This window comes from Falco naumanni, chromosome 4 (assembly GCF_017639655.2).
Source record: "Falco naumanni isolate bFalNau1 chromosome 4, bFalNau1.pat, whole genome shotgun sequence".
Taxonomy (NCBI): Eukaryota; Metazoa; Chordata; class Aves; order Falconiformes; family Falconidae; genus Falco; species Falco naumanni.
Window position 1 is genome coordinate 98,756,189 of NC_054057.1, and position 10,452 is coordinate 98,766,640.

The 10,452-nt window shown below is 41.5% G+C and overlaps 1 protein-coding gene across 3 annotated transcripts in view; it reads left to right on the top strand.

Moving 5' to 3' along the window:
- FHIT (fragile histidine triad diadenosine triphosphatase) overlaps window positions 1-8,979 on the top strand; it is a 614,337-nt gene extending 605,358 nt beyond the window's left edge. For all 3 annotated transcript variants that reach the window (XM_040591977.1, XM_040591976.1, XM_040591978.1), the window contains 2 exons: window positions 728-831; window positions 8,664-8,979. In XM_040591977.1, the coding sequence (XP_040447911.1) occupies window positions 728-829 (102 nt within the window). In that variant the 3' untranslated portion in view covers window positions 830-831; window positions 8,664-8,979. The remainder of the gene's footprint in view (window positions 1-727; window positions 832-8,663) is intronic.
- Window positions 8,980-10,452: the final 1,473 nt, after the last annotated feature.

The following is a 10,452-nucleotide window of genomic DNA, read 5'->3' on the forward strand; positions in this document are numbered from 1 at the left end:
TGGGCTATAATTTATTTTGTGGGCATATTATGCAACCTAGATGCAAAAATTGTTTCGCATACTTTTGATCTTTTTCCCTAGTAAATCATCAATGAAATATAGTTTGCTTAAAATAACAGGGTTTGTTTCTAGACCAGGGATGTGCCTCACTCTCAGCAAGGGCAAGGAAGGACTAATAACTTGCATGCAGGGAGGGAACGTATCTCTTCTGAAAACTCCTGATATAAACTGCTGGTGGGAAAGAGCTGCAACAGGGCCTTGTTATAACAATAGGACTTTGATGGGAAAGGTGGCCCCATGGGCAAGGGAAAAGCCAGAGAGAAAGTTTTACATGAATTTCTGGCATGGTAGCTTGTGCCTAGCTCACTCCACTGATGTCATGGGCACCTCAAAATATCTGAGTGTGTTGGTTATCCTATTAACTTACCTACCAGCTTTGCATCAAAGACTTGCAAGGTATCTGACCATCAATTCACAAAGGTGAACTCTGTCACTGCCTACAGTTCACCCTGGTACCTTGCGTTATCATAAATCCGTCAGAGCCAGTTAACTACTGTCACCACTCTAAACTAGTAATCTTCATCTCTTCATCATCAGGGCCCTCCGTCCCACAGACATGTGGATAGTTAGATTGGTTACATACAGACATGCTCTGAATTTGGGAATAAAACTAGAAAAAAGATATCAACTAATTGTTCTTTTTTCTCTTCTTTCTTCCTCAAAAAAGTTGCAACGACATGACAAAGAGGATTCCCCTGACAAGTGGAGGACAGAAGAAGAAATGGCAGCTGAAGCAGCAATACTGAAGAAGTACTTTCAGGAAAATTAAAGGTAAAGTTTTACATATTGACTTACTCCTGCAACATCCAAAACTCTGTTCAAGCCTCCACAGGCTTCTCGAGGTCAGAGGGGGGATATGCAGAATGGAACAAAGCAAACCAGAGCTCTGCAGTTTGTATTGTTTCCAAAAGAACAGAACACTCCCACAGTGGCTGAAATAATGTTCTCCTTCTTGAACAAATCAGCATCATCCTAGAGCATTTAGTTTCCAGACAGCAAAAAAAAACAAATCTGGAAATTAGAATCATCATCAGCTGCTTAAGAGGAATGTCTAAACTAACATATCCTCCCTCTGGTTTTAGAACAGAAAATAGCCTTGGTACCTCTATGAAGAGCTAAAAACTGGTGTGTCTGTGTACACCCAGACATGCATATGCACCTATACATACAAAATCCCAGAAGAATTCAGACTAGAGAGTGATTAAACAAATGCTAACTTCATCTGTCAAATCTTAAATCATCTGATCAGTTCAACTTTCAAAATTATGCCTGCTGGAAAGCTGCCTGTTCTGCTAAATTTTCCACTGGCCTTAGAAGCAAAAGAGATTTGCAGGGAGAAACAGAAAAAAAGAAAACACTTGGCAGACACTAACATTGGTGCTCTAGAAATTGAGAGTTTTTCATTTTGTACCTGGAGTCCCAGAAGCCAGATTCTTCCAGTAGAAGTGAACTGGCCCCCGGAGATCAATATGAGTTACGCTGGGACGTACGCTGCAGCAATGATGCCAAAACCTCCCTCTCCCTGTTCCCCATATGTCGTCTGCCATCGTCCAGCACACTCATTTCTCTGTCATTTGTGACTGTTTCATATTTTTTTCCTCCGACGAACTGAAATGCCATAAATATCCCTCCTCTCTGCCTGTGACTCACTGCTTGCAGCTCAGCTTGAGAAATCTTGAGCTAAACTACACAGTGTGCATGTGGCAGCTCTCATCTCCAGTGCCATTCTGGCATCTCCATTTGGGCTGGTTCATTGGACTCTCCAGGTTTTTTTTCTGCATGATGACCATGCTGTCATCTTCTCCAGCTCACTTAGCTGTGCCAACGCTTCTGTGGACTGGCACAGAGAAAGCTGTGTAACACACACTGTCCCATCTGTGAAGAAAGTTTGTCCTCAGCACCTGGGACCTAGTGTCCTCCAGGGCTTGGAGCAGCAGGGTTTGGACTACACAGGCAAGTTGCCACAGTGGCTGCTGGATTTGTATTTAGACACTCACTTTTCACCTTCTTAGAAATATACTTTTCAAAAATTAATTACTCAGCCAGAAAGAGCATGTTCTTAGGTAATGCATATGTAAGCATTCTTTTCTACTAACAGAGGCATTATGAAGTGCTTCATCAATGGCACAGCAGCAAATGAACAGCACTTAGGATAAAATGGTACATCCCTATTCCAATGTGATGATGTTCCCCGTTATATATTTGGTGGGGGTTTTTTTTGGTCTGGTTAAAAATGAATTTGCAATGATTTTCTGCAGAGATTCTCAAAGGGCTTAGAATTAAATCCCCACATATCAATAAAATGTTCTTAGGCTCTTTTGTTACTAAACACAAAACTGGATAGAGGGTTTAAATTCATTCCTGCAAGCAAATTCATGTGGCTGGACTTTTATTTCCATTTATTATGAAAATAAATCAGCGTATGTCTGCATGAATGACCTCTTGATACTGGTAAATTAAATCTTATTGGCATCATTATCATGAGAGTATTTTGCCTAGTACAGGCAGTCCTTCCAACCCTAGATTCCCAACACAAGGCACCACTGTCAATCTCTCCCCCCGACATTGTTTTGCTTCTGAGGTTTAAGGCTCTGAAACTAAGATGAAGGTGTATCTGAGCACCTTCTGAATTTCTCAACCTTTGTCTATGCTCTTAACCTTGCTTCTGAAGTAATGAAGATTGAAAACATTTGGCAAATTAACAAGGTTATATGCATCCTTCTTCAAAGCTATTTTTGTTTTTCACCTACAAAGGATTTATTTTGCCATTTATAAGTTTACCTGGATGCTATTTGACTTGAGTTCTTTCAGGCGGCACAGGGAAACTCAGAAAGAGCTGAATGTGGGTGTTTTGGAGCCAATAAATAGAAATTTTTAAGGCCTCATGCATTATTTTTCTACTTAAGTGTTTTGTTCCAAGAAGCCCAGCTCAGCTGGATTAGCCTGGACAGATTGAGCTGGGTTTCAGAGCTTTCCCAGTTACTCTTACATTTGTCACAAGTCTTTCACCAACTGTCACAACTGCTATACGTCTTGACCGGGTACAGTAGTGCCTTTTACCTGTATTTGTAGACTGTCTGTTCAAGAAGGATTTGCAGGTGACTTTTCTTTTTCCTAAGAAATACTAGAACAAGGCAGGAAGAAGCTCTTGATTCTCTCCCTACTGGGTTTGCTGGTGCTGATCCCTCTTGGCAGGTTGGGTTGCCACAGCAGAGTGCTTCTACACCAGTCCCCAGATGATCAGAAATAACCAGCCACTTGCTCAAAGAAATGAACCCCATTTAGCCGTGCTAAGTTTGCACGCTTGAGAAAATACTTGTCTTAAAATAATTTATTTGTGTGTGCAATTGCCTTGAGTGGATGAAACTGAAATCAGTGAGCGGATTTGTGGTTTGTACGTGTTTCTAGTCTTTCACTGCTTGTGCCCATGTCACTGTATCCTATCTCATTAGAAGGACTTCTCACTTCTTGAACACCCCCAGCAAGTGCAGACTCTGTGGAGCTGCTCGCAGGGCTGCGTCTGCAGGGCCAAAGTTCAGCAGAACTTTATGTGGCTCTGGAGGAGGACAAGAAAAGGAAAATAAACTTTCTGTGGATGGGGTATTTAATAAATAATTGCCCCAGTTAGTTGCTCTTTTGCTTAGTAGCACCAAGATTTGACCTCTTTAGGAGCCATTACTTGTTTAATATCAGCTGTCGTATGGTCAGCTGTGTTTGGTAACTGGTTGCTTTCTGAGGTGGATCTAGGGGGAAAGAGTTTTTACTCAAAGAGCAAGATTTGATGCAGCATCTTAATTTCCAAGCCTGTTTTCAGAGTCACTTTTTAAATTTTCTATCTATCTGTAGCTGGATAAGTGTTTTGATAGTCTGTTTTGTGCATTTTAAGTTACATATGCTAGAAAAAAGGGTAAAGATTAAAAGAATTACTAACCTTCAGATAGTATATGAAAAATGTTTCTCTTCAAAGGCAGTTTCACTCTGTGTTGTTGTTTCTGAAGAAAGAACCAGGCTGTACAAGTTTCAGTAGAAGTTTTCCTATTTTATGCATAACTGAAGTAATACTTTTATGCCATTAGAAAACCAGTCAGTCTTAAGAACGGTGTCAAAACATCCCCTTGCATAAAGGAGTTGACAGTGATATTCTGTTGCCTAGTGCTTGCTGAGTTACAAATATTCAATAGCTTTTAATTGCTTAACCATCTAAATATTTTGTGTCATTCAACATGCAAAATTCATTTTAAAATATCTCCAAATAATGCAGGCTGTGTAGTCATGCAAGATTTCTGAAGTCAGTTCTCCCCTTTATCCCCAGTCTGGCAATATTTCTAGAGAATATAGTCTTTTCAACTTTGTCAGAGAATATGGATTATTTTTTTTTTCCCCACTGTGAAAAAGAGACAGTCTCATTCTTTGAGAGTGCTCCTTCTGTCTCACAGCTGCCTCTTCTGCACCAAGATCTCAGTATGCGTGGAAAGATGCTGTTCTATTGACTTCAGCAGGGAAATAACCACTGTTAGCAGCAGCTGACCAGTGGGAATTTAAACTGGTGTTTTGGCTTGCATCTGGTTTCGCACTGGCATCTCTAACAATCCATGCTGTATGCATGAAAGGGAGTACCAGAGCAATCCCATCACTTGCCTTACATTTAAGCAAGTACAACAAGATGGCTTGCACCACCTTTCTTTGGTTGCTTTACTTTAAGAAAAGCCCTCCTATTATTTCTGGTACTTTAAACTGAATAGAACCACAAAATAATAACTATGTCTTGGAGTGGATCCACAGAGTGGAACTGGGACATATGCCATGCAGTGAGGACACAGTCTGCCCCAGAAGATGCTGTACCTGCAGCATGGACCCAGCACAGGCTGTTCCCTGGATGGGTGCCACAGTGATAACACAGGTGTGGTCAGAGGTATTTTCAGCAGTAGATGCTCCCCCGCTGTAGGCAGCCTGTTGGCAAGAGTCCCCACACAGTCACAGAAAATACAACATGCTGTGGATTCTGGTATGGGGAATGGGAGAAGAGGAAAGGGGTACAGCAGGCAGGGACCCCTCAGTTTCAGAGCCTCATTTTACAGGCAGGGGAATTTTTTGAGTGCTTCCACTGGAGTCAGACTCAAGGTGGTGTCTGGTCCTGGGGATTTCTCAGAGAGCATTGCTGAGAGCTGTTCATGGCTGCACTTAGGAGCTGTTTGTGTATAATCCCTAAGTAAATACACATCCTAATAATCAGCTATAGATTTCTCTTGCACTCCAGACTTAAGTGCTATTAATTATATCCCCCACTCAGAAGCCTCCAAGAACCATTAATTAGAAAGCAGGAGCTGACGGTTTGCGTGTCTGTATGAAAGTGTTATGACCTGAGAGTGAAATATAAGCTTGAAAAGAAACATGGTTTACAAAGGTCACCTTGGAAAACATCACAACAATCTGTGAGAGGAAGCGAATGCAGCACTCCAAGTGTGCGTTTCAGTGTGACATTATGCTTTAAGTAGTTGGAAATAGCAAAGAGAAGATGGATCATATCATAGGTTCTATGCTTTTTTTTCACCCATTTCTGCAGTAAATATATATAAAGTAATCTTTTTGTCATTTCAATGGAATGCAAGAGAAGTTTATATCAACACAAATCCAGCAGACACACATAATCTGGCCCTTGCTGGTGTTTTGAAGTGTAAAATCCAGACCCACCACCTCTGCAGCAGGGAGAAGGTTTATGCACAGGAATTAAGTTATCTCTTCAAGGGAAGATGTAAAAAGCCAAAAGAAGTGCAGTGATTGTGTACAGCAGTAATACCCACTCTAGAAAGCTCAGGGCAAAAGGCTTCCCCAAATGTGGTGTGCTAATGCACAGCAGCCTCAGCGTCGAGGCTGATTATTTTTCTGGTTGAAGCATGTCATTATTCTTATGAAAACAAAGCTGCGATGGAGTTAGCTATGATTACAAGTGAAATGTCTTTCTCTTGTGGGAGGCCAGCATAAACATAATGTCCCCCTCATACGTATTCCAGGGCTTTATTTTGAGGCTGAGAGTAGTACCGTGCTGAAAGCTATACACCTCGTTTTCTGGACTCCCAGTTCCCTGTAGGTGGCCATTTAAATCACCTGTAAAGAGTACATGAATCCCATACAGCACTGCTTGGATCCTGCTAGTATAGCTACAGTAGAAACGTCGTGGTCAGAGACACAGACAAGATTGTACCCTATAAAGGCAAAGCAGCAAGTGCATTACTGTTAGCAAGGAAAGCTGATAGAGGGCCAGATGAAGAGGTGAAAGAGAATATGACAGGGGTGCCTAAAGAGCATGGTGAAGGGGGATACTTCTCCTTGATTTGGTTTTGGTTTTGTCATCTTGCTCTAAGTGCATGACTCACAGAGCCCGTTTCATTTTCCTCATCATCAAACTGAGGCATTAGTTTTATTAGTGACTTATAAAGTTCTTTATAAATACACTCCTGTGGGCAAACTTATACAAGATGGTTTTCTAATGCATCACCTCATGCAGTAATTAATATTTAATTTCTATTTCTTATAAGACTGCTTTTTTTTTTTTATATATATATATATATATAATATATAACTCTTAACTTGCACATCCAGCGGTCTGGATACTTACCTGGGCTGTCTGTTAAATGCCAAGTATTTTCAGTCTGATCTGTTCTTGGTTCATCATTAAGCTTTATGTATGTTGCATTGTATGAAAGGAAAATGGGGAAAGCCAAGAATAACTGATAGACATCGTGTCCCAGGACCTGGGATAAAAGAGTCAAGGTACAGGATAATGCTGAGCTTCAAATAAGGATAATATCAACTGTGGTCAAGTACTTTTATACTCAAACCTGTGCTAAAATGGTGCTAATCTCTTGCCCCCAAAGCTGCAAAAGGATAGTAAACAGCCAGACCCTCCTTCAAGCAGATTCGCAAAACATGTGCCAAGTAATTTCCAGGCTGCCATCAAACTGCCAGTCAAGAGGGGCATACAATGGAAACTGTTGCTCAAAATGCCATCGAAAGGGGAAACATATGTTTCAGTGAGAAAAGACAATCAAACAAAGAAGTGGGTGGCTGGGGAGTTGCAGCCGCAACAGCAGCAAGGATCCAAGCCTCACACACAGCCCCGGGAAACGAGTCTGGGGGCCGTGCCCTCGTGTAACATTTGAGTAACAGCTTTGTATTTAATAAACTGAAATAATTTTCCAAGTATTGAAGCCAGCTCTAAACGTGCTTTGAAGTGAAGGGACAAAACTGAAGATACCAAGCAAAAAGCCCACTCCGTGCTCAGTTATTAGCAAAGGTTTCTGTTGTGTTATCCTATTGCTGTAGCTGGTGCATAATAGAACTGTCCAGAGGAACACTCCAGCCAGTGACTCAAAAGTGACCTCAAAGCTTGAAAGCTTCCTTTGTGTGAGTTTTGATATCTAGGCTGTGTAGGTGGAAAGGCATTAATAATTTCTCCAGTAAGTAGTTATTCGAAAAAGGAAGCGGGTGATGGACATTGGAAATATATTGAACTGAGCATACTTGAGGCTCCCTTGTTTGCCAGGATGTCAATCTCTACCCAAAAGGGCAGGTATGTGCTGGGTAAACCCAAATGCCCCACTTGTGTTAACGACTGGGGCTGCTGCAGCCCTCCAGTTAGCACTGCAGTAGCAACTGTGCTGAGTTTGTGCAGGGATTTTGCACGCCGTTTTTGCAGCTGCAGTTGGCTGCAGCTATTTCTATTTCTCTGCTTCGGGGACACCATCTAGGTCTGTCGTGGCACCTATTACAGGTCTTTTACTAGGATGGACCACCAAGAGAGTCATAAAATCAGAGCAGGAATGGGAAGAAATACCCCATTCATTCTCCAGTGTGTGAGACTTGCAGCATTTTCAGGCTGATGGTTCCAAATGACTGGTGTGTAATACCTTGGCATCAGGTACAGTCCCGTGGCAGGGTCAGGCTAGATGAGGATACATAAGAGATGATGATTTTGAAAGAGCATTTACAGGGAGCTTATATAAGCGATCATGCACCCCAAAGACTCTTGCATGAGGTTATTATAGCAAAATTGATTTGAAGAGTAAGAAACTGGATTTGATGACACAAGATGCCCTTTCTAATCCTTTGTTCCTATGACTAGCGGTCAACAGAGCTGGGGACTGTGCTGTCTTACTCAGGGACATCAGAGAGGTGGCTTCACTTCATGTTTGTTTTTTGTAAAATGCTGCTGACCTCCTTTGGAGGGTGCTTTGTGAGTTAGGAATGAAAAGCACAATGTGAAAGACAGGCATTCGTTTTATTTGGAAGTGAACTTTATTGAAAAAGTAGATAATAAATCAAACAAATGGTCCTCTTTCTTGCTTTGATATATAATTTTAAAATAGTTGTGTGCAAAGATTTTCTCCTTTCTCTATTGCACAGGCTATAATAGGAGCCAAAATGTGCTGTGTGTGGATTTAACACCCAACATTTCCTTTTGCCTGTCGCTGTCAGTGTTTCCTGCTGGAACATAGTAATGAGCACCTAAGTCGTTAGCAATAAACAGCCTTACACTTTATCTTACTAACAAAGATTAGAGGTACTGTTATATGTAACTATCTGTTATGTTTGGTATTTCTCAGGTAACAAAGTGTTTGAAAAATATCCTGTGACATAAGAAACTTCCCAGAAAGACAGACCTCATTCTCCGGTTCTCAGTGGCCCTGGAGCTGCAGCCGAGCAATTTTATTATGTTCTACAAATATGGGATTCTTCCATGAAAAATTTTATTGGACCTTTGGATATCATCAAGGTTGAATTTCAGCTAAGACAACTAACAGCACTGATTCAAAATATTGCTCTGAGTAGTAACTCATATTTTTCTGAATTGTGTACTTGGGAACGAATCTTTTTAAATTGTCCCTTGGCCTAAATTGAAATAAAGTGCTAGCAAAATCAGGTAGCTACTGTGTTTAGGTGTATTACAAAGCATTTACTCTGTGTTGCGCTTTTTGATTCAGTTATTGTGTATGATAGAAAAAGTAGATTTTTATTTTTTTAGCAGTATGACAATTCATAAAACCTAAGGCTTTGTTGCAGACTAGCCAAAAGAAGCTTGGAGAGCTACCGTTTTGTCAGGTAAGGTGGTATAACATTTCCTAAGATCTTCCCTTTCTCTGTTCCTTTTAATTCGTTGTCACAGTGCTTTGGAGTGTAAGGTGGTGTAAACCACCTCTGCAAATCAATGAATATGTAAAGGTGCTAATGGCATAGTAATCACATTAGGGTTAGACTGACACTAATGTCCTGCTTGCAGCAACGAACAACGCGAGTGGGAGCCACCCGTGTGGAACACTCCGGCAGCAGGAGATGCTGTGCTCAGAGCCCTGCACAGAAATACACCCACCACGCGTGTTAGTTGTTGATTGCTAACGTGTAATAAGGGAAAAGTAGTCAAACAACAGATGGAGGAGAGAAGAAACGAGACTGCAAGATATCCATGAAAAGAGCACCTGTAATCTTGCTCTTGAATCGCAGGGAAGTGACAACTGAAGCTTTCTGCGTCCCCTGAACCAAGCCTTTCAGTAAGAGCCGTGCTGAGGGGAGCTGTAGGGCGCAGAGTCTGCTTGAAGGCTTGTGAGGAGGTCAGGGTCAGGTCCAAACCAGAGCCTGGCAGTGCTTTGCATGCCTGACAGCACAGTGTGGTCACTGACCAGAACAAATAAAAATGCTCCACAATAGTATGTCCTAAAGGGTTGCAGCCTGACCTGAGAAGTATGAAAATGTGCAATGGATGAACTCTCATAATTTTCCCTAAGTCTTTCTCTGCTATATACTGCAGAGGAATTCAGTCCTTTGGTCTGAAGTCTTTGTACGGGTCAAATATAAATAGAAACACTAAAACAAAATCACTGATGTTTGATTCCAGATTTTATGGTGGTGCTGTTAAAATACTGCTCCTGAAAAGCCAGTTTGTTTCAAAGATTTACCATGACCCACTGTGGCCACTGATATTTTTCATTAGCCCTTTTAAAAACTGTAGAGATTGTAACACTATCTTTTTTTCCATGCAGAGTAAACGAGAAGTCCATTTTGATGGTGTCTGCACTTTCTGGACCCTGAACAAGGACTGAATAAACAGGAAATGAAGGTCAGGGGGCAAGAAGTGACAGAGGAGGAAAGGTGAGCAGGCAGGATGGGCAAAGATGCTGGCAAACGGGCCCGACACAAACAGTTCTGCTTTTGCACTGTAATATTTAAAGTAGCTGTGATTTCACATAGGCAGAAGACAACAGTGGCACTGCCAGCAAAGTGCTACAAGGAGAAGCTGAGCATCCGTTACGTGTGCAAGGTATTTCCAAACCTGATGCTCAGTGGCTTCCTACTAAGTATGGAATATTCTGTATTAATTCTGTGGCTTGTGATGAGTGG